Source organism: Polypterus senegalus, unplaced genomic scaffold, assembly GCF_016835505.1.
Source record: "Polypterus senegalus isolate Bchr_013 unplaced genomic scaffold, ASM1683550v1 scaffold_111, whole genome shotgun sequence".
Taxonomy (NCBI): domain Eukaryota; kingdom Metazoa; phylum Chordata; class Cladistia; order Polypteriformes; family Polypteridae; genus Polypterus; species Polypterus senegalus.
In genome coordinates this window covers 10,232-35,586 of record NW_024384962.1, presented here as the reverse complement: position 1 = coordinate 35,586, position 25,355 = coordinate 10,232, and the positions used below count along the sequence as shown (strand labels likewise).

The following is a 25,355-nucleotide window of genomic DNA, read 5'->3' as shown; positions in this document are numbered from 1 at the left end:
TACCTACTTAACTTTTATCTACATTTATCTAACTCTATATTTATTTTTCTAGTATCAGAATGTAGTTAACAGTTAATTTGTTTTGGTATCGATAGATGGATTTTTCATATTTTTGAATATCTTTATTTCATATCTTCACACCCCCCTTTATATAACTTTGTGCCCCACTAGGGGGGCCCGTCCCACAGTTTGGGAACCACGGGTATAGAGAAAGTATTGTCCATCCATCCATTTTCTAACCCGCTGAATCCGAATACAGGGTCACGGGGGTCTGCTGGAGCCAATCCCAGCCAACACAGGGCACAAGGCAGGAACCAATCCTGGGCAGGGTGCCAACCCACCGCAGAGAAAGTATTGTAATCGTCCAAAAATTAGATTTCGAGATTTTGATGAATCTCGACATTTTAAACCTCCCTGAGTCAAATTTTGGAATTATGTCTGTGTGTGTATATAAACACGATTACCTGAGTATGCTTTCAGTTAGGTCAACCAAATTTTGCATACAAGTGGTACAAAACGTAGATTTCAATTAGCTTTTGAGTTATTTCTGCTAACCAGAAGTAATACATTTTTATTCATGCAGCTGCAGAGTTTGATTTATTCACCTTTATCTGTTAATAGCAAAATACCCGCGCTTCGCAGTGGAGAAGTAGTGTGTTAAAGAAGTAATGAAAAAGAAAAGAAAATATTTTAAAAATAACGTAACATGATTGTCAATGTAATTGTTTTGTCACTGTTATGAGTGTTGCTGTCATATATATATATATATATACACACACACACATATAAACATATATATACATATACACATATACATATACATATATACATATACAGTATATATATATATATACACATACATATATATACAAACATACATATATATACATATCTACATATATACACACATACATGTGTGTGTATATATATACAGTACAGGCCAAAAGTTTGGACACTCCTCCTCATTCAATGTGTTTTCTTTATTTTCATGACCATTTACATTGGTAGATTCTCACTGAAGGCATCAAAACTATGAATGAACACATGTGGAGTTATGTACTTAACAAAAAAAAGGTGAAATAACTGAAAACATCTTTTATATTCTAGTTTCTTCAAATAGTGAAGCAGAGTGAAGGCAAAGGGGCCAACAAGTGCTAAACACCTCTGGGAACTCCTTCAAGACTGTTGGAAAACCATTTCAGGTGACTACCTGTTGAAGCTCATCGAGAGAATGCCAAGAGTGTGCAAAGCAGTAATCAGAGCAAAGGGTGGCTATTTTGAGTCTCTTCGGAGAATCCTTGGGTACCGCTGGTTTGACTTTGTGTCGAATGAGCAGTTGCTCATGGATTTCCAAAAGAGGCACATTACCTGCATTGTGAAGGAGCATCAGGTACAGCACTACTTCGTCTGCATAAGCACAGTCCTTCACCCGCGAATATTTAGCAGCAGAGTGTTTCTATTGGATTGCTGCTGACAGACAGCCTTATATGGGCAGGCACTCAATTAAGTGGGAGTCGTGACGATGAGGAATGCAACTCTGCCTCACACGGCGACCGAGCTGCAGGCTATGGCCAGTATATATTTACATAAGTAGGTTCCAGTTATGACCGTTACGCGTAGAATTTCAAAATGAAACCTGCCTAACTTTTGCTGCCTTCTCAATTGTGTAATTCATTTTTTCTTCAGCGCTCTTTGGAGCTCTTGCTTGTTCTCTACATACTGCGTTCACAGTCAGTTCACATGATTACGTGGGAGGCGTGATGATGCAGCACGCAACTCCGCCTCCCACGACCATCGAGCCGCAGTCTATTACAGAATATGGACAAAAATAGGTTCCAGTTATGACCATTACGCGTAAAATTTCGAAATGAAACCTGCCCACCTTTTGTAAGTAACCTGTAAGGAATGAGCCTGCCAAATTTCAGCCTTCTACCTACACGGGAAGTTGGAGAATTAGTGATGAGTCAGTCAGTGAGTGAGTGAGTCAGTGAGTGAGTCAGTCAGTCAGTCAGCGAGTGAGCGAGTGAGTGAGTCAGTCAGTCAGTCAGTCAGTGAGGGCTTTGCCTTTATTAGTAAAGATAACAAATGCCCTGTTGTAGGCATTTATGGAACATGTAAGTTTGTTAGTCTTGGCAAAAGCAGGTCCAGTTCAGTGCTGGTCAAACAAGGAGGACCTCTAAGCTCTGTCCTTAGCCCTCTACTCTTCTGTATCTACATGCCTTCCCTTGGCCATATTATTCTCAACTGGATTTTTATTTATATGAAGGCAATGCTCAGCTCTACTGCAATGTCAAAAGTGAAAGTTCTTCAGAGCTTTCTCAGCTCACAACTTACCTCATGGATGGAATTTAACTCTTTAAAATTAAACTAACTAATTGGCACTAAAGCTAAAACATAAGAACATGAGCTCCTTCTCAATCACCCACAGACTTTCTTCTTTTGCTAGGAATCTTAATGACATTTTTGATTCTTACTTTCCTTATTCTTCCCACATAAGCCATATTTACAAACTTTCTTACTTTCACCTCTGTAACATATCCTGTGTTCACTCATTCCTCTCCTTTTCAATCCTTTTTTTTTTAAATTAATTTTATTGCAATCCATACAAAGCAATCAAGTTTTTACAAAAAGAAAAATTGAGTTAAGAACAGTTCGATCCCCACCCCTGAGAGAGAGAGCAAGCCAAACGGCGTAAAATTTAAGGCTTGTAAACATACCTAAATTAATAAATTCTATGTGCTTTATGAACTTATTTTAAAATATTACTGATTAGATCCTGCCATGTTTTGAAAAAAGTCTGTACGGATCCTCTAACTGAGTATTTGATTTTTTCCAATTTCAAATAATATAACACATTGTTTTCCCACTGACTTAAAAGAGGAGAGTTTGGGTTCTTCCAGTTTAGCAGAATAAGTCTGCATACCAAAAGTGTAGTGAATGCAATCACAATTTGTTTGTCTTTCTCCACTTTAAACCCATCTGGAAGAACCCCAAACACAGCTGTTAATGGGTTAGGAGGGATTGTGAGTCCAAGGCTGTCTGAAAGGTAATTAAAAATTTTTGTCCAGAATAATGTTAATTTGGTGCAGGCCCAGAACATGTGACCCAGTGAGGCTGGGACTTGTTGCAACGTTCGCAGGTTGGATCTCACCCTGGAAACATTTTAGAGAGTTTTAGTCGTGTAATCCTGTGAAGCTTCTCCATGTGTTTATTACATCTGACACTATAACTTTCTACTGGCGGATGCCCCTTGGTTAAAAACTCTGCTGCAAGAGCCCTTACACAGACCTGTAGCAGCGAGCGCATAACATCCATTCTGCTCCACCTTCATTGGACCCCTCTGTCTGACAGGATTGAATATAAAATGCTATGACTAACCTCTAAAGCTTTGAATGACCTTGCACTAAACTACATCAGTGATCTCCTTGATCACTCTGCTTCTGTCTGCCCACTAAGGCCCAATGATTCTGGCAATCTCTTTGTACCCCAAACTAACCTGCGCTCTATGGGTGACAGAGCCTTCAACTCTACACTGCCCATACTTTGGAACGACTTCCCTAAAATAATGAGATCAGCTGACTCAATTAATTCTTTCAAAAAACAACTTAAAACTCATTAGTTCAAGAACGCATTTGATTTACCTTGACATTTTGACCTTTCTTTCACTTTCAACCTGTTTGTCCAGATGACCGTGAAGATTTGTGTTTATACCACAAATTAGGTTACTTGTTCTATTACATGTAATTTGAAAGAGTAAATTATAATGGAAATGGTCTTGTGATCATGACTGTGACATTTTCAAGGGAGGCTCCCTCTTACCCTCCTAGAAAGGGGTTTTAGTTTTGATTCATAATAACTTGTTTAAACTTTGCCATTAATGGTTATTAAGGGAAGTGTGCAGTAGGGGTGATGGATACATTCAACATGGAGGTAGGATTACATCAGGGATCGGCTCTGAGCCCTTTCTTATTTGCAATGTCGATGGACAGGTTGACAGACGAGACTAGACAGGAGTCCCCATGGACTATGATGTTTGCTGATGACTTTGTGATCTGTAGCGATAGTAGGGAGCAGGTTGAGGAGACCCTGGAGAAGTGGAGATATGCTGTAGAGAGGAGAGGAATGAAGGTCAGTAGGAACAAGGCAGAAAACATGTGTAAATGAGAGGGAGGTCAGTGGAATGGTGAGGATGAAGGGAGTAGAGTTGGAGAAGGTGGATGAGTTTAAATACTTGGAATCAACAGTACAGAGTAATGGGGATTGTGGAAGAGAGGTGAAGAAGAGAGTGCAGGCAGGGTGGAATGGGTGGAGAAGAGTGTCAGGAGTGATTTGTAACAGATGGGTATTGGCAAGAGTGAAAGGGAAGGTCTACAGGATGGTGGTGAGACCAGCTATGTTATATGGATTGGAGATGGTGGCACTGACCAGAAAGCAGGAGACAGACCTGGAAGTAGCAGAGTTAAAGATGTTAAGATTTGCATTGGGTGTGATGAGGATAGACAGGATTAGAAATGAGGACATTAGAGAAGCAGCTCAAGTTGGATAGTTGGGAGACAAAGTCAGAGAGGCAAGATTGCATTGGTTTGTACATGTGCAGAGGAGAGATGCTAGGTCTGTTGGGAAAAGGATGTTAAAGATGGAGCTGTCAGGCAAAAGGAAAAGAGGAAAGCCTAAGAGAAAGTTTATGGATGTGGTTAGAGAGGACATGCAGATGATGGGTGTGACAGAGCAAGATGCAGAGAACAGGAAGATATGGAACAAGAGGATCCGCTGTGGCAACCCCTAATGGGCACAGCTGAAAAAGAAGAAAAAAAAGAAGTGTAAAGTAATGGAAAAAATGTCAAATGTATCCATTTAAAATTAAATCTACAACCCAATAAAGTATACAGAAAGTCAAGGGGTTTGAATATTTTCTGGTGAAGGTAGAAGTATATGGGGCAATTGCTGAATAAGAACGAATCAGGTCAGGCTGGGAAAGGAGAAGGAGCCACACCCACCACATGACGAAACAACTCAGGATCCCAGTTGGCAACCCCCAGCAGACATGTGGTTTAGTTCCACCCTCAGGAAATGATCCACTAACTGACGCAGCCAAATGTTACATGGGCGTCCCCTTGGCATGGTCCAGTCACTTGAGTGAACAGTGAGGACCCTATGAGCCAGATCACTCTCAGGGAATTGTGCCGTAGTGCTGTACCTGATGCTCCTTCACAATGCAGGTAATGTGCCTCTTTTGGAAATCCATGAGCAACTGTTCATTCGACACAAAGTCAAACCAGCGGTACCCAAGGATTCTCCGAAGAGACACAGTACCGAAGAAGAATGCATGGAATAATGAAATTCTCTGTAGATAAGTAAAGCTGCAGGTCCAGATAGAATGGTGCCAGAAAATGGGTTCACCGACAAAAGCGCGATAGACATATGAGCCCCGACAAAACCGCGACGGACAAATGAGCGCCGACAAACCCAGTAACTGGTTTTTGACAAATGCGCACTAACAAAATCAACACAACAAAATCGCGAGAGAGGCCAAGAGACTGGGACGCGTACGTGCGCATTATGTACACATTATGTGCTAGGTTATAAATGTTATAACTGCTGATGGCATGTCGCGAACAAATAACACAGTTGAGGGTTGGCATAACGCGTCATATACTGTATAAAGCGGAATTACCAGCAGTCAGGCAGCCAGCAAGTCTAAATACGCTCAACAATCAAGACGTCTTGCTGCAATTCTTCCTACATATGCAGGGCGTGATCTTAAGGACTATCTGCGTGCCGTGCTGATGGCATGCCGTGTCTAATAATATTGACTTCTAAAATAAACATTATTATATATCCTTTAAACTAGTAATTCATATTTAATGAAACTTTCGCGATTTTGTCGGCGCGATTTTGTGGCCAGAGCGGTGACAGTTGAGGTGAGATGTGACTGGATGGAAGAAATTCAGGGAGTTTCCCCTAATTCTGACTTCTCAAAGAGCTTCTTTGGCTTTAAAGAATCTGTGGCGGGGCACAGAGTAAGAGGAAGGTGAATGCTGACTTAAAAGAAAGACTCGGTGTGGATGCAATACGTGCTCTGCTGAGGTGAAATGTACTAAGGTGGTTTGGGCATGTGGAGTGAAAGGCAGAGGATGGTTGGGGGCACTGAGAAGGAGGTGGACAGGATAACACCCAGAGGGATTCCAAATGTGATGTGGTTAGAGGTGGTGTTGGATGAGATAAAAGGAATGAGTCCCATTCCAAAGGCTACCATGGCAGAGGACATTGGAGGGAAAAAGATTAGAGTGGAACAGGCTAAATGGGGTAAACCTGGAAAATGGGAACTTAACAGATAATGGACTCATCTGGATCATTTGCCATACATTAGTATTTAACTTGTCACCTACCTGCATAAGCACACGAATGTGTTCCACATCTCCATTCCACATCTGGAAGAAGGTGTTACCAATATGGTTGAGGACCAGGTAATCTATACCACCTGAAATTGTGGAATATTTAAAAAAATGAAAGGCATGAAAAACAGGGTACCATAGGACATGACAGGCTAATGTAGGGTGAAGCATTTAGCAAAGTATATTGACAACAGAGTAAAATTGAGTAAAGATGAAAGAAATAAATCTGTGTTTGTACATGCAGGCTTAAATAACTTTGATAAAGTGTCATATTGTGTTTTTTTCTGCTTAAGAGATCATTGTTACTTGCTTGCTAAAGTGCGTCAAGATGATGTTCATTATTAAAGGTATGCATTAAACGTGAACTTAGCTGATTTTTGCCACAATCCTCCCTACACTCTCTACATTTTTCTGACCCACCTAGCTTGTCGAGTGCAAAGCGCAGAACTCGGTTGGGATCTTCCGGATCTGACATGTCAGCAGGGATGTACCACACCTTTGGGGATCCCAGTTGGAGGCATTTTTCAGCGACCTGTGGAGAGAAGAAGGTGGAGAAATAAGAATGGGAAGGACTCACATCAGACCAATTCAAAGGGTAACATTTGTATCTCAAATTGAAGTGACAAGGCTACAAATTTGCATATCCCAATTTTCCATATACAGTTTGTAGTTTTTTTATGATGGTGACATAAAAAACGGAATGAAATTATCATCTGTTACACAGGTATGCATCCATGAGAGGATAGGAAGGAGCTGTTGAGTTTGTATTAGAATCAATGTTTAAAACAGGGGTGTTGAAATCCAGGCCTGGAGTGCCACAGTGGCTGCAGGTTTTCATTCTTACCCTTTTCCTAATCAGTGACCAGTTTTCACTGCTGATTAATTTCTTTTCCCTTCATTTTAATATCCCTGTTTTTAAGGATTCAGTCCTCTGAATTGATTTCTTTCTTCATTAAATGACAGCCAAACAGAAATGAGATGTGAAACGAACCAAAAGATGACCAGCTAAACTGGGATTTCAAACTCCATCCAATTTCACTCCAACCAGTCTCTTAATGAGAAGCTGATCCTTGCTATTAATTAAACCCGTTATTTAATTCCATGGCTTGTTGCTGCTCTCATTCAGCCACAGCAGACATTTCTAGAACTGTTGATTTTTGTTTTTTCTAAGAACAACATCAAAATGTTTTAGTGACTTGAGAGATCAACCTTGCCGAGATCATCACCTTTCTTTATTTTCAGATATTGTGTGATGGGCAGAAGTGACCTGGGGCTTCACATATAAACGGTGCGTACACACAAAAATCTTGCGTAAGCCCGTTTAGATTTCCATCTTTTGGAGCTCTTGATATCATTTTTAAGATGAAATGCAGTAAAATACGTTTATTACATTACAGAGATACTTTTTTAATTTCTTTTAAATAATGTGTATTGTTAATGATTAAACATGTGAGGACTCAGTCAGCGGTAGTGATGAGCTGGCGCCCTTGTTCAGGGATTGTTCCTGCCTCGCTCTGTATGCTTGCTGGGACTGGCGCCTTTCTGAACTTGAACTTCCGAGTTACTCTGCACTCGATTGACTTCCTTTTATTGTTTACACCACTGCTTAAGCCAACAAATAATATGTTTTTCCTTGCCTTAATTTTGCATTCACTGAAATTTTTCACATGCTTTTTCCATTGTCTTTTATACCAAACACTGAGTGGAAAGGGCTATTTATGTTGATTTGCATATTAAAATATTTAAAATTCTGGGAGGAGTCAACATGGGGCGGCAGGCAAGTGCATGTTCGTTATTTTTCACGCTGACTGGCATTTATGTAGTGGAAGAACGTGGAAGTTGGCATACACATAGATTTATGGATTTGGCTTTTTTATGCGTATACACATTTCTGTTTTAGTCTGTTAACCATGTTTTAGTATGAATTCTACACACAATTGTTATACATGAGACCCCTGGTCATGTGGAGGCTTGTTTTGTGTCTCATTATTGTTTGGCTTCTAATTAAGGAAAAAGAGACAACTAAGGGGCCTGAGTCAAGTTCATTAAAACTAAAGTAAAAGAAGTTAATTAGCAGCAAAAACTGGTCACTGATGAAGAAGATGGTTAGAATAAAAACCTGCAGCCACTGTGGCCCTCCAGGACAAGAGTTCAACACCCATGATTTAAAAGTATTGAATCATTTTTATTAGAACACTTTAGTAAACACAGACTTACCTTCTTTAGTGCAGATTCTGTCCGAGCTGTTATAACAATTTGAGATCCAAACCGGGCATAGTGATAGGCAATCTGCTCCCCAATCCCTTTACTTGCACCTGTGACAAGAACACGCCTGCCAGAAAGCACAGCTGACACAAACAGATAACAAGTTAAATACTTTTTGGACATCATTTGGCCATCTCTGAGAAATATGCCCAACACCCAGCTTGCTGTTTCTTGGGAATCCAATCTAATTTAATCTAATCTCCCCACTGCACAGCACAGTACAACAAAGCACAGTCCTCTGTTTTTCTCTTTCTCAGTCTGCCGCCTCCACTCCTCTCCCAGCAAGCTTTGTCTTCCTCCTCCTGACTTTGACTCTGGAGTGAGGTGGCTCCTTTTATAGGGTACCCGGTAGCACTTCTGAGTGTGGTGGAAGTGCTGCAACCCAGGGCTCCAAAACTGTCCAAGCGCCCCCTGGTGGTGGCTACGGGCCCCAGCAGGGTTGAGCTTATAAGCCGGGGGGGTTGCCCTTCAATATTCCAGAAGAGATATTGCCCTGAATACGCCCTCTCCCCGAGTCCTTCCATCACAGGGGCATCCCAGCTGGGCAAGGGTCCCGACCATCAACCACATTGGTAAATCAGTAATGAAACTGCAGAGTTGTAGTATGTCAGCATATGGTGTCTTCAGAAAGTATTCAGACTCCTACACTTTTCACAGTTTGTCATGTTGCAGCTTTATGGTAAAATCATATAAATTCATTTTTCCCATTGTCAAAAAACATTCAGTATCCCAGAATGACAAAGAAAAAGAACAGAATTTTAGGATTTTTTTCCAAATGTATTACAAATAAAAAATTACACTGACACAAGTATCCAGACTCTTTGCTATGACCCTTGAAATCTGTTTCACATGCATCCCATTCTATTGATCATCATTCAGATGTAGCTACACATTTTTGGAATCCACATATGGTAAGTTCAATTGACTACGCCATTGATTAGGAAAGGCACACACCCGTCTATGGAAAGTCCCACAGATGACAATGTGTGTCAGAGTGCCAAGGAGCTGCCTGCAGTGCTTAGAGATAGGATTGTGTTGAGGCATAGATTGGGACGAGGATAAAATAAAATTTCTGCAGCACTAACTGTTACCAAGGAGCACATTGGCATTCATCATACTTAAATGGAAGAAGATGGAAACTGCCACAACTCAACTCACAACTGGCTGCTCACTCAAACTGAGCAATTGGGGGGACAAAGGGCCTTAGTACGAGATAACCAATCACCCAATGGCCATACTGGTTGTGCTCCAAAGAACCAGTGTGGAAATGACAGAAACTTCCAAAAGGACAAAGATTATTGCAACACTCCAGTTATCTGGGTTTTATGGCAGAGTAGTGAAATGATACATTAAAGTCCACTTGGAGTTTGCAAAATGGCATTTTCTCAATTCATGGGTCCTCCTTTGATGGGTCACTGTGACGGTGTGGGTCCTGCTCCATGCTGCCTCTTCCAGATTTGGGAGCTTCTTGAACCCGACACCATCAACAATGTAACCGAATGAGCTTGGCAAATGGGGACAAAACACGCTAAGCAACGGGCTGGTGGAAAAGTGTTAAGTGCTTTTATTAAACAAAAATCAAAACCGTGTTCAAATAAATAGTGCAGTTCTCCATAGTTCCATGAATAAACAATATGTAAACAACAGATAACTGTGGAGGTTAAAAATCCATAATAAAATCCTTTTAAAAAAGGTTAAAATACAGGCTGGATTCGTCCTTTATAAAAACCTGGTGCCTTCTCCTTATAACTAGCGGAGCCCCCGACTCTCCCATATGGGCCTTGGAGCAGGAGAGTCGAACTCTCTTCAGGTGCAGCTTATTTTCAACTGGTCCAGTAGCCTTCCGTCCCCCCTACATACATCTCACTCACCGGACAGAGATTCGGGTCCCCAGTGGCCAGGGTGCTCACGCTGAGGCTCTCTCTCCCAAGCCTCTTTGACTCCTGCTGCCTTCCTGGCCTTACGCAGCAAGCCGTCCATAATGCTGGTCACTCCTGTTCCTCTGAAAAGCTCAGCAGGAGTGACCCAATCCATCTGCCCCTGAATGTCGGCCTTATACCCTGCCAAGGCTCTCCTTCCAACTGCCTGCCTTTGCTCAAGGGAGCTTGCTCTCTCTTGCTTGCTCGCTCCCACACCATCTTTTTTCTCTTCCTGTCTTCTTTTTTCTCTAACTTCTGTTCTATCTTGTTCCTTCGTTTTCTTTTCGCTCTTGAGTTCTTGTGCAGGCCCATACTTCTACAGCTCTGTAGGTGCAGCATCTAAATCACGCACTGCAGACGAGACGTGATCTTCTTGGAAGACAATTCAACGTCCCACGAGAAACACTTTAACGTCACGCAAAGACAATTTGACATCCCACGAGAGACACTTTAATGCCACGCGAGACAAGGCAGTGAGACAACATTTAAAACAAGTTCATGGACATCTAACCAAGCAATTGTTGGAATGCTTTTGGCAGACACACTTCATATGCCCCCAGCTCTTAAAACAATGACAAGCGACAAGCAGAACACGCAGCTTGCCAGCAGCAGCAGCAGGAAGCCAGCAGATGATCTGACCACTTCTCCTTAGATTCCCACCCGCCCTTCACAACGCGAGCGGTAGAGACATGAAGTGGCTAAAGGACAGTAGCAGCACAGGCTTTGAAATGATCGAAGCAAAGTGCGACAAGCAGAAAATGCAGCTACAAGCCAGCAGATGCTCCAACTGCAACTTCTTAGCATGCGTTCACAACACGAGCAGCATTATACGTCCTGCGAGAAAGATTTAACCACACCCGGGGCTGGAGATGAAGGACAAGTATTGTTTTTACAAAAGTGTTAAAGTAACAGTGAAAATAATGCATATGTAACAATTCCCATGAAAATAACAATCTCTTTAAATTCTATATCCGATAAACCAAACCTGGGGGTGGGCGAGCGAAGCGAGCAGGGGGCAAAGCCCCCTAGTATAGATCTAACATAAAAAGGCGATACCCCTCCCTTAGGAGAAATAACTTAGTTTTGTTTAATGACGGCTTACATGGCATAATAGATGAAGGAAGCCATGACAAGACCTTCGGGAGTGGGAGCTCGATGTGTAGAGTCTACCATTTTCATCGCTGCATTGAAAGGATTTTTCAGATCAGATGATGGTATCTCCCATCCATCCGTTGACTTCAAAGGTGTCCCAGGCAATGTTGCAAGGCTTTATATTCTTTCTTCATGTGCAGGCCCCCACTTAGGTGAATCATGCCATTCTAAACAAGGCTAAGGATACAGTTTCATGCTGAATTTGACACAAAGAAATAGTATACAATGCCCCTGTCTTGTCTTCTAATGCTTGCCTAGCAGTTCTTATATGGTGAACTCCTGTGTGCTAAATCTGGTTTTATGTTAGCTGTACATGTGAGTAGAAAGAATAGTAGATTTATAAAATATTTGTGCAGAGCACAGTGACATATTAAACATATATACTTATTACAACTGGTACAAATCTGTTTGTCAGCATGTTCAATACACTAAGAATAACCTTCCTCAATATTCAACATTATTTACATTTATCATCACATTGCCCCACAACTCTTCAAATGTATTCTATTTATGCCAATGTGTTCAAAACTTCAAGAGGGACCACCACTCCCCCCTCATTGATGAAAATGCATACTTCATCATGAACAGGACAAAGAAGCCGAAAGAAACAGATACCAATTTCATCTATGTATGCTCTTTTTTAAATGTTAAATATTTATCTAATGGTATTTGCCAGTATGTGCCATTTATGAAAAAATGTAGGCTAGGATAATCACTGAACAAAAATATTTAACACTGGGCCTAGATGCTAAAAAGGTTCAGAACTGCAGATTTACAGATCTCTCAGACTATGAGAAACAGGATTTGCTGGTCTAATGCAATCAAGACTGACCTGTCTGGCCTCATTTCTAAGCATCATTCCGGAAGGACCCCAGGAATCACTCTTCACCTGTGCATTGCATCATTCCAATAGAGAAGCATGGTGGCGGCAGCATCCTACTGTGGGGTTTTGGACTGGAAGACTAGTCAGGGTTGAGGGGAAGCTGAACTGAGCAAAGTACAGAGACATCCTTAATAAAAACCTCCTACAGAGAGCCCTGGACCTCATGTATAACGCCGTGCGTAGAACTCGCACTATAACATGGCGTCGCACAAAAGCCGAAATGTGCTTACGTACAGAAAAATCCAGATGCAGGAATCTGTGCGTACTCCAACTTCCACGTTCTTCTGCTACATAAATCCCAATCAGCGTGAAAACTAACGCTCGTGCACGCACTTTATGTAACGCCCCAACTCCTCCCAGAATTACGCTTCTTTGAATATGCAAATCAATATAAATCACCCTTAAACTCAGCCTTCTGTGAAAAGACAATGGGAAAAGCACGGGGGAAAATATAAGAATTTCAGCGAATACCAAGTGGAGGCAAAGGAAAAACATACTATTTGTTCAAATAAACCGTGGTATAATCAACAAAATGAAGTTGATCGAGTGACATAGCGTGTTGAAGAAACTTGAAAGCTCACATTCACAAAATCGCACAGTGCCGGAAATAAAAAAGAAGTCACATATCAAAGTCGCCGTGAAAAGACGAGTTGTAAGCCCACTGTCTGAGTGTCATATGAAAGTTTATTAGGGTACAGAGAAAAAAGGCACACGGTGGGGAAAAAGCACGAAATGTCAACTTCAATCTTGACATTTCCACTTTAATCACGTAGTTTATTTTGTCATTAAAGTAGAACATCATAAACTTCATCTTAAAATCGTTTAATTAACCAGTTTCTCAAATCACATCGTAATTAAAGTAGCACGTTAAATGCTTTGTTTTGTATTTGATCTTCTATGTGCTCTATGTGTGTGAATCACTACTTGCTTCTTAAACCGGCTCTCTTCCTCCGACTGTACACAGAATCCATTACATTTGTGATATTACAGCTCTCTGAATAACTAAAATACTGAGATGTATACGTGATATCATTTTCATGATGATAGGAGTTAAAGCACGTTATTAAACATGTGTTTCACTTCGACGAAATCATTTATTGCAGCAGTACTCAGGGGCGGCTCTAGGCTTGTGGTGGCACTGGGCAGAGGAAGAATCGGTGGCTCCTTCGCCCACCAATGTCAGTAAGGTAGCTTATGCACAGTGGATGGCCACGTCCGTTGCAGACACTGCATAGCCGCCTCGTGCTCATGACAAGCATTTAACTTTTGCTGAAATTTGTCGCTGCGTTTTTTGCTGTGTTGTTATTTTCTCTTTCTGTTTTATATTCAATATATATTGGCGTAGCCGTCACTGCAGTCCTTGCTTTTCTTTCCCCAAGTAACCGATCGCCACACAATCAGCTCTGTAATAGACGTTAAGCCATCTGTAAGCTTAGCGCCAATTCTTCAAAACGTTTAAGGAACATTGAAATATCTTCATAGTACATGTTTAATTATTCAATCCTTCACGACACTCCCAGTGAAGAATATAGATTACTTAAATGAAGTTAAAGTTTTATCTGTATAATATAATCAACATATTTTGCTGCATTTCACCTTAAAAATGATATCGTCATCATATGTAAATACGCGCTTTATAAAGTGGCTCAGGTTGTGCGATATTATAACTATAGTGCAAGTTTACAGTGGGGTGATTGTAGATTAAGTTCATTTAAAGTTCTTTGGATGAAACTGTTTCTGAACCGCGAGGTCCGTACAGGAAATGCTTTAAAACGTTTTGCAGTGGCTGAGACAGCGTGTCCTTGAAACTGTATACCGACCATTATATTGTTACAAGTTAATTACAGATGCATGACACTAATAAACAATATGCGGTTAGTTTCAGTGTATTTATAAAGCCGCGTCATGAAAATAAGGAGTAACCACACAGGAACAGTAGCATTGCTTTGACGCTGGGTGCCGCCAGTTTTCAAAACCAAGCGGAGAACTTGCGTACGACAAGGCATGAGGTACCGTGGAAAAGTGCGTGGCTTAACGCCAAGTGTAGGTTTTATACATCGCGATTTGAACGTGGAAAAGTTCTTACGCAACATTTCTGTGCGTACGCACCGTTTATACATGAGGCCCCTGGACCTCAGACTGGGCCAAAGGTTCACCTTCCAACAGGACAATGACCCGAAGCAAAATGACAACACAGGAGTTGTCTTACAGGAAAGTAATCATTCGTTTATCCTGTCTCAGTTAATGCCTTTTGTTTCAAAGGTACTCAAAAGCTGGAGGCTGGTACATTAATAGAGAAATCGAAAGAAAATAACCAGCTTTACCAAGATGGTCAGAGCATCTGAAGTGCATTGTCATTGCAATTAGAAGGTCAACTGGTTTGGCTGCAGTTTCAATGTTACCTGGCAACAAAATGCAACCTTATAAAAATGCTCTCAACTAGAGAAGTCATCAAAATTCAGTTGTTCTAAAAATATCAGTACACTGTCTGCATTCTGCATCCTATTACTAGATTTCACTGTGATCCAAATAATACAAAAATTAATTATAAGAAAATTTACAAGTTATTTTCTTGAAATTTTAGTGCCCAATGTTTTCTGGTGCCTTAGCTGTCCTGTAGCCCTGCCCTGGAAAAACAAGTTAGGATGCCTGGAGAGATGTATGGTGTAAATTTATTCCTATTTTTACAGCATTAAAGCTCCAAGGACCTGATTATCCCAGGTCCAGCAACGTTTTGTCTGAATTTCTTTTAAAAGCACTAAAAAGTAAATTTTTTTCTCTTTAAATGTACCCATTTATAAGCACAATGTACCACACAAAAATTACAAACATAATACCGAAAAAACAAATGTAACATAAAGATAGTGAACCGGCTAAAGAGTAGAAGCATTTGTAAGAATAGTTGGAGTGCCAACTTGGCCACTTTCTTTAATGATTAAAGTCCAAAAATCCAAACTTAAAAAGGTGCTTGATGGGGCAGTAACTGAAATGAGGCGAGTAAGTTACCTGGTAAGCCAACTGGGCTTCTCACCAAGCAGCTTAAGGTCAGAGATATCCGATATATGGAGTGTCAGGATGCCAACTAGGCAACTAAGCTCCTCCTGGGGGAGTTCGAAAAAACACATCAGGAGCCAATAGCTTTGATTTAGGTGCCAAATAATCAAATGTGTAAAGATTCATCTTTCTGTCTACAACAACAACATTTATTTTTATAGCACATTTTCATACAAATGATGTAGCTCAAAGTGCTTTACATGATGAAGAAAGAGAAAAAAGATAAAATAAATAAGAAAATAGAATTAGGGAACACTAACTAACCTAGAATAAAAGTAAAAGTAAGGTCCGATGGCCAGGGAGGACAAAAAAACCAACAAAAACTCCAGACGGCTGGAAAAAAAAAAAATCTGCAGGGGTTCTGAGGCCACGAGACCACCCAGCCCCCTCTAGGCAATCTACCTAACGTAAATCTCACAATCAGACCTCATTGTATTGTCTATTACCTTTCTAACCTCCATGTACTGTATGTGTGCCTAATTCTTTCCCCACTGTGCAGTGCATTGTTTCCTTGTACTTTTGTGTCCATCTTAGTGATTTAGGTAACCAAATGTCATAATAACTTTCACACTATGTACAGCCATTAAGAACAGTGTATTCTATTCAGGCTCGGAGACTGCGTCACTCAATGTCCATGTCAGAGGGCCATTGAGTGTAATTTGGTCTTGTTTCCTCTTTTCTGAAGTGATCCAGCAACCTTTTAAAATACATTTTGAAGAATGATAGCTGTGTAGTATTCATTTTGTAAGCAGCTGACAGGGGGCTCAGCTCCAGCTGAGGAAATAAGTGCCCCTTCCAGTCGATAGGACAAAAAGGCACAGTGAAAAGAAAGTGCCAGTTTAGGTCAATGGTAGCGGTCCAGTGTTCATTTTGTAAACAGAAAAGCATTTCAACAACAAAGGCTCAGCTGTGAAAATGAGTGTCCTCTCCAGTGGATGGGATGGAGAGGCACAATAAATATAAAATTGATATAGACTTTTAAAATACATTTTGAACAATTTTAACTGTACAGTGTTCATTTTGTAAACAGTTTAAAGGGCCATACATTTCTACAGCAAAGGCTCAGCTGTGGAAATGAGTGCCCCCTCTAGGGGAGGGGATGGAGGGGCACAGTAGATATGAACATGCTATAGAAGACTGCCCAAAAGGCAATAGGAACTACCCAGTGTACATTTTGCAAGTGGGCACAGCAGATAAAGATTACCACTGAATGTTTTTTACCTTGCCTGAAGAAGGTGCCTCAGTTGCCTCGAAAGCTTCCATATTGTAATCGGCTCAGTTAGCCATTAAAAGGTGTCAATTTGCTTGACATCTCACTGCGTCCATAATGGCAAACACTGTAGAACACCCTACTACTACAAGTTTTATAGAAACATTAAAACTGATCAAATCTGCCATGATCAGCTGTGCCTGTAATATAAAGAAAAATGAGATATGCAGGATAATTAGGTTAGGTTAGGTTAGGTTAGATACACTTTATTAATGCCAAGGGGAAATTCATATGCATACAGCAGCAGAAGCATAAAAACAAGGACATAGACTTATAGGACAAATAATACAGCCAATTAATCAACTGATACGAATAAATAAATAAATAAATAAAGTTATATTGTTCAGATATTTCAAAATGGTATTTTAAAATAAATTTAATGATTGCCCCAGGAGGAAGCATTGAAATGCTTGATTGTAGTGAGCAGATAAGAACCCCAGAGGCGCTTCTTAGCACGCCATGGTGGAATAAGCTTGTGGCTCAATGTGCTCCAAGAGAGCTCCTCCCTTTGGATTTTTCATGATAGCATCCAATTTTTCCACCATCCTCTTTTCCATAACAGCTTCCAGTGTGTCCAGGGTTCATCCTGTGATGGCATAGGCTTTCCTGGTAAGTGTATTCAGGTATTGTGCTTCTTTTGAGCTCAAGTTGCTTCCCCAGGAGATCATAGCGTAGAATGTCACACTGGCTAGTATGGACTGGTAGAACATTTCCAGTAGCTTGCTGCACACGTGAAGATCTGAGTCTCCTTAGCAAGTCCAGTCTACTCTGGCCCTTCTTATACAGCCATTGTGCTGTCAGACCAGTTCAGTTTGTTGTTTATATGAACCCCTAGGTGCTTGTAGCTCTGCACCACTTCCATGTTCTCTACATAGACGGTAACAGGTCTCAGATGATCCTTGGCATGCCTAATGTCTGCCACCAGCTCTTTTGCCTTGCTGATGTTGAGTTGCAAGTTTCTGTTCCTGCACCACAAGACAAAGCTTCCACAGCCTTCCTGTACTCTGACTCATGTCTATTATTAATGCAGCCTATGATGGACATTTCTGTAGATGGCAAATGCTGGTATTGTGCTGGAGGTCTGTTATGTAAAGGGAGAACAAGAAGGGAGACAGGACAGTTCCTTGAGGCGCTCCAGTATTACACACCACCATTACTGACACATAGTCCTTGAGCCTCACAAACTGCTGTCTGTTGGTCAGGCAGTCAAAGATCCAGGAGATTGTAGGGGCATCAAGATGCAAAGCCTTGAGGATTTCTTCCAGTTGATGAGGCAGAATGATATTAAAAGCACTGGAAAAGTCAAAGAACATGATTTTGACTGTGATGCCAGCTTTGTCCAAGTGGGAGTAGGCTCTGTGGAGCATGTAGATGACAGCACCTTCCATACCCTTATGTGTCTGATAGGCAAACTGCAGAGGATCCATATGTTCTGAAACCATGGGCTGTAGCTGTTTTAGGACCAGTCTCTCCTAGGTCATCATTATGTATAAAGTAAGATCAAGTGGTCTTGGGATCATGGGAATGACCTTTCTTTGGCACTGGAACCACACAGGATATTTTCCACAGCTAGGGAACCTTTTGCAAATTCAGGGAAAGGGAGAACATTCATTGTAGGACCCCAAAGAGTTGGCTGGCACATGTTTTCAGCTCCCTGGATTGATTCTATCTGACCCAGAAGTCTTGCTTTTCCAGAGTTTTCCCAGCTCTCTCCTCACTTCATCAGAGGAGACACAATATTCAGAGAGTAGAGAGGAGCTGGAGACCACAGGTGTGGTTACTGTGGGGGAAAGGTGGTGCAAGGTGCGGATGGCAGTTGGGATTCTAGAACTTCCTCAGCTCGCTCAAAAATGCTAGCAGTGTTGGGGGAAGGAGGGTGTTGGAGGAAGAGGGGTGGGGGAATTGGGGGGCAATACTGACGAGAATGAGTCAAACCTGTTGAAGAACTGGTTTGGTTCATTAGAGAGAATACAACCAGAGTAAAATACTAAATTCAATACTAGAAGAAAAGCCTGAACAAATAAGATAATGTGGGATGTAACACACACACAAATTATCCTGAGCATCTTGACAGAGAGGCAAACTGAAAGAAGGGGCAGAATGTCAGGGTAAGTTGAAAGCCTTCCTGAACAGGTGAGTTTCAAGAAGTTTCTTAAAGAATGAATGGAGTCAGCTGATTTCTTAAATTTAGGGAGGTCATTCCAAAGTCTGGGCGCTATACAGCTGAAGACCCTGTCACCTATAGAGTGCAGGTTAGTGCGGGGTACAACAAGATGGCCAGAATCAGTGGACTTTAGTGGGTGGACAGGAGCAGAGTGATGGAGGAGGTTACTGATGTAGTGCAGTGCAAGGCCATTTAAAGCTCTGTAGGTTAATAATAGAATTTTATACTCAATCCTGTAAGACACAGGGAGCCAGTGGAGGTGAAGCATGATGGGTACTATGTGCTCGCTGCTGCTTGTCTGTGTTAGGACTCTTGCAGTAGAGTTTTGAATTAACCAGAGCTGTGATAGAAGCTTAGAAGGGGCATCTGCCAGTAGGGAGTTGCAACAACACAAATCAACAGGTTATTTTCATCAGAGATAGTTTTATGTTGGTTTTGTAGGGTTTTTCATGCTGATTTCAAGTCTGTGTTTAGTTCTATAGCATGTCTAATTTTTGTGATGAAGCTAATTATATATTGCATAGAGAGACAGGGGTTAGGAGCACACACTGATACAGCGCATTGCCACACCCACCATACGACAAACCAAATCAGGATCCATATTAGGACCTGAGTGCAGCCATGCAACGGGTGATACCTCAGCACCACACTAGTTCAGATGGAATGGAACAGTGTGAGATTTTTATTTATGGTGGCAGGAGTGCCAGTTCTGCCACCAACCCCCAAGTTTTTCCCTGCAGGTTGGAGGGCCTACATGCTGGGATGGATACAGATTAATGTCATACCCAGGACGGAGCAATTGCAGGTGAAGGGCCTTGCTCAATACAGTTGGAACCTCGTGAGCAACCGCTCATTCGACATAAAGTCAAACCAACACTACCCAAGGATTTTCTGGAGAGACACAGTACCAAAGGAGTCCAGTCTTCGTCTCAGGTCACTGGATAGCGTCCATGTCTCACAACCATATAGCAAGACAGGAAGCACCAGGACTCTAAACACTTGGACCTTCGTCCTTTTGCATAGATATCAGGAGCATCACACCGCCCTTTCCAGCGACCTCATGACCCCCCATGCTCTCCCAATCTGTCTACTGACTTCATTGGAAAAGTCACCAGAGACATGAATGTCACTGCCAAGGTAAGTAAACCTCTCAACAAGGTTGACACTCCCTCTGCAGACAGACATACTACTGATGGCCGTGCTCAAGAGGTCATTAAAGGCCTGGAAGGGTAGAATAACTGAGGAAGGCATCATACAAGTGAAGTAAAGCTAAAAACACTGAATAGGGCCAAGCCAGGAATACAAAATTGTAAAAAAAAGTTTGTTAATCTTACTCAAAAATTATTACTTTTCTAATCCTCAAAACATGTTATTCCCACTTTTCCTATACACAGTTAAATTCAGTTGATTTTAATTTAAAACAGTCAAACTTTATATACATGACTATCCCATATTTGCATAAAGTGTGATATTTTGCATAAAGACCCGCCCCTTTTGTTGACTACACACTCAGAGGGATCCTCCCACCTTTGTATATGTGGAAAGAAAGTCAAAGACTTAATAAATTGATTATTTCTCCAAATGCAGTGAGTTTTGTGAGGTTGTGGAAGCCAATTTATAAGACTTTGTTTTTAATACATGTTACCCACCATACATCAGAAAAGCAATTTTTTCTTTATTTCCAAAACATCAATTCTATTAATGTTGGCACACATGTGTGCATGGGAGGCAGCTAAAGGGCCTGAATAATGGTAATACTAAACCAGACCAGGGGGTGGCAAGGTGCACTGAGTTTCTCTCTCAATCATCTGCAGACCATCCACAGGAAATCCCGCACACTTCTGGCACCTATGATGATGTCACTTCTCGTTTTCCAGCACCTATGATGATGTCACTTCCTGTCCCAGGCTTTAAAGCCGCCATCTTTGCTACTCTTAATCAGTTATGTTTTGGCCTTGAACCTGAACACAACTCCTCTTAAACAAACCCATTTTGCAGCCAGGGCATAATGTATGGGTGGCTGGACCAAACCTTTTTGGTGTCTTCTGCCTATTTTTGTGACAATGCATGATTTGTGATTGCATGAAAAATGCAATCAACCAAAATATAACTTGATTGCCTTATGTGGTATTAACTAAATGACTACACACTTAATCAAGTTAGCACTGTTGATACAATTTGAAAATTTATTACACAAGATGGAATTCGTTAGTATTGCTATCTACAGCTAGGTGAAGACAAAATGCTGTAATGCAGTGGTCATCATATCCAGTCCTGGAGAGCTACTGTGGCTGCAAGTTTTCATTCGAACTCTTTTCTTAATTAGTGACCAGTTTTTACTGCTAATGAACTATTTCCCTTTATTTGAATTGATTTTTCTTGAGATTTTGACCACTAGATTGATTCTTTTTTTCTATAAACAGCACCTAAACATATATTTGATGTGAAGTGAGCCAACAGATGACCAACTAAGTTGGGGCCTCAACCTCCAACCAACTTCACTTCATTCAGTTTCTTAACTTGAAGCAAATTGTTGTTGCTAATTTTTTTTATTATTATTATTTTTATTAATTTCTATTTTATTAATTAATTTTTTTTATTATTATTTTTATTAATTTTATTTCACTCCATACAAAGCAATCAAGTTTTTACATTCAATGGCGCTCATTCTGCCATGAACAGACATTTCCAAAACTGTTGATTTTCATTTTAAGAGTGCAGGAAGGCAAACGGCATAAAAATTTTACAGCTTGTAAACAAAATGTTTTGTGGATTCTGAGTTTCCCACTGACAGATCAACAGTGTAGTGAATGCAATCACAATTTGTTTGTCTTTCTCCACTTTAAGCCCCTCTGGAAGAACCCCAAACACAGCTGTTAATGGGTTGGTTCATTGTGAGTCCAAGGCTATCTGAAAAGTAATTAAAAATTTTTGTCCAGAATAATGTTAATTTGGTGCAGGCCCAGAACATGTGACCCAGTGAGGCTGGAACTAGTTTGCAGGGTTCGCAGGTTGGATCATGCCCTGGAAACATTTTGGAGAGTTTTAGTCGAGACAGATGTTCTTGATAAATAATTTTAAGTTGTATAATTGTATGCTTTGCGCATATGGAGCTCGAGTAAATTCTTGTTGTTGCTAATTAAACCCGTTATTTAATTCTGGTCCCTGATTAAGAAAAGGGTTAGAATGAAAACCTGCAGCCACTGTAGCTATCCAGGACTGGAGCTGGAGACCCCTGCTGTAATGTATATCTTTTATGAACATTAAATCCAGTAAAATAAAACAATGTTGCAGCTGTGTTAGTTAGTATAGTTTCTTGAACATAAGAAAATGTATTTGGTCTAACTTGACCACCTTGTGTTGACTGAGTGTAAGTCATTGAAGGAAACAGTACTAATACTTTCATTTACAATTTACTCAATTTAATTTTGTTGAAATTGTTGACACAGCACAGTTAACTAATTCCAGAAAAAATATTTTTTGGATGAAATCCTGAAGCAGTCTGCAAAGAAACCTGTACCTTGGAAGAAGATTTCTTTTTTTAGGAAGACAACGACTCCAAGCATAAAGCCCAAACAGCACAGAAATGGCTTTACAACAACAACACAAATGTCCTGCAGTGGCCAAGTCAGAGTCCAGATCTCAATCCAAATGAGACTGAGTGACAGGACTTGACAAAGGCTCTTCAATCATAACCACCATGAAACCTGGTAGAGCTTGAGGAGATTCACAGAGTGACAACATGGAGATGTGCAAAGCTAACAGAAAGAGATGAAGGAGACCTGAGCACAGAGACTCAAGGCTGTCATGACTGCCAAAGTTGCCTCTACTAAATACTGACTTGAAGGTGTGAAGACTTATGTGATTAATTGTTTGTGTTTTATATTTGTAATTCATTGATATCACTTTTTAAAGATCTTCGACATTAAAGAGTCTTTGTCTGTTGATGAATGTCAAAAAAAGTCAAATGAAATCATCAGTGATTTAGTGTTGTATAAAAATAAAACTTCCAAGGGGGAGAATATTTATTATAAGCAGTGCACATGAATCAAATTACTTTCTTTAGACAGATTATATTGGACTAAAGCGAAGGACGGGGCAGCAAGAGATGAAAGCAATTAAAAATATAGCAAAAATGAACTATGTGACACTATTAAAATGCCCATAACTGTCCCTGATACCCCATCATCATAAAGTACTAAAAAGCAAGAGTTGCTGGGATAAAACCTAACATGTCACAACAGAAATGAAAACCACCGGGCAGTTTTATGAAAAGATTACACACTTTTAATAAAGTGCGAGTGGGTGCATTAGCATTAACCATGAAGTCAAAGTGCTTTTTACAGCAGCTTTCCTGCAGGTGCCCACTCATCATCCTGCACATCAACCCACTGGGGGCTGGCTGTCCATGCTAAAGGGGAGATGAATTATGGAAACGGTCAGGAATCAAGTGACTTGAACTGTTTAAAATAAAGCACTGCCATACATCTAAAACAAGATAATATATAAAAGTAGAACAGAACTCCAGTGAGCCATCACTTCTGCAAACCTCTTAGCTAATGCCAAGATCGCTCACCTTTGGACTGTAAACCCATGCCTGTTATATGACCGATTTTCGGATATATGAGCCAAGAAAACATAAAAGAGTAAGACTTCGTGGAGTCAATGGCAGTGACTGGTCACTCCAGCTTCTTTTACTTCACCCCCCATTAATTCAAACAGCCATCTCCTGTGTTTCCTTGGGAGCCCATGAGGATTTGCCAATGCTGCTAATTATTATTGCCATTCCAAGTGAGCTTGAGCAAGATGGTATTTGTTAACTTGTTTTAGAAACATTTAATTGGTTGTAAATTTTAAACCAATGAGACTTCTTTATGTTGAGGATTCTCCCACCACAGATCTCAGCGCCTTGCCACTCCCTCTGGACAATCAGCTCTGTCGGCGGCCCATTGGATTATATCCTTAAAGTGTCAACTCCTTTTTGCACTTTCTGGGGGATTTAAACTTTCTGAGTGGTTTGCAAATGAGTCTATGATCATGTGTTCAGTTATGGGACTTCCTTCTGCACTATCTACAGTCTACAGGTCTGCGCGGATTTCAAATATAAAAATTGTTAGGCCGAATTGCCGGCGCCCGTCAAAACTGTTCAAATGTTCTCATTCTAATCACGTTCAAAGGATTTCTGTCCACTCCGCCCCCATCACCACACCACTCGAGATAGACAGAAATCGGCTGTGTAATTGTGTAATGATATATTATCTTGCGAAATGCACTTTGAATTCGAAAGTCTGCTCAATACAATATTACAGCTCACGGACCCTGACAATTTCCGCAACTCCATTTAACTTTAACGGACAGGTGATATTCACGGTTTAATTTATATATTTGTAGCTCCGGGGCGTACTCAGCTCTGCAAACAATAAACTATTTATTCATTAATTCATCCATTTCGTTCCCATTTATTACAAGTAATGACCCCGACAAATCACTCACAGATGAGGGAAAGGCGACCGTCTCTTGAGAATACTGACACTGCACACAAGTGACACACACTGTTCTGACGATGACCCTCTCGTTCGTGGAAGAGATAAGATCTATACTACTCCCTCGCTGTCTCCATGAATGAATTAAGTTTGTTATAAGCGGCATAAAGGTAGCAGAAACCAGTCGTAGCCGCTTGGGCCACAGATCAGTCTCGCACTCGGGAAAGATTCACGCGCATCTAACAAACTGCAACAATAATAAATGCACATTAAAAACTGTTTCAAATGCACGGCACTAAGGATGCATAAGGCATCTGTTCTGCTCTCACCTGGATCGAAAGTGTCTCTCCACTGGTAAGCGATGTACACTGCGCTTAACACGCTCAAGAAGAGTAGCACTTTCAGCACGCGTCCCATGGTGGCTCTCTTCTTCTCATTATTTCCTTCCCGAAGCACCACAAGACCCCCCCAATTTTCCTTCTATGCGACTAACCATTCCGCTCCACCTCCTTTTCTCAGTATGGCCCTGATCCGCCCACTTTGGAATTTTCAACTTTGGAAACTCCTTGCAATGTGCAAGCAGGATACACGCTCTTGCATAATGAAGACGTCAGCTGGACTGTCAACGCTGGATACTCCATGCCGATTTATTAGCTTGCTAGCTTTGCTATCTTCGGAAAACAGTTATTTTAACTCAAAAGCAAACGAAACTCCATTTAGAAAGCTCTGTCAAGAAGCAGCGCTAAACGCTGTGCCACCTCGCCGGTCAG

The 25,355-nt window shown here is 41.0% G+C and overlaps 1 protein-coding gene across 1 annotated transcript in view; it reads right to left on the bottom strand.

The window, feature by feature from the left end:
- LOC120522210 (hydroxysteroid 11-beta-dehydrogenase 1-like protein) overlaps positions 1 to 25,049 on the bottom strand; it is a 36,045-nt gene extending 10,996 nt beyond the window's left edge. The window contains exons 1-4 of the mRNA XM_039743293.1: positions 24,915 to 25,049; positions 8,613 to 8,743; positions 6,816 to 6,927; positions 6,390 to 6,481 (exon numbers count right to left, since the gene is read on the bottom strand). Coding sequence (XP_039599227.1) covers positions 6,390 to 6,481; positions 6,816 to 6,927; positions 8,613 to 8,743; positions 24,915 to 25,002 — 423 coding nt within the window. The 5' untranslated portion in view covers positions 25,003 to 25,049. The remainder of the gene's footprint in view (positions 1 to 6,389; positions 6,482 to 6,815; positions 6,928 to 8,612; positions 8,744 to 24,914) is intronic.
- Positions 25,050 to 25,355: the final 306 nt, after the last annotated feature.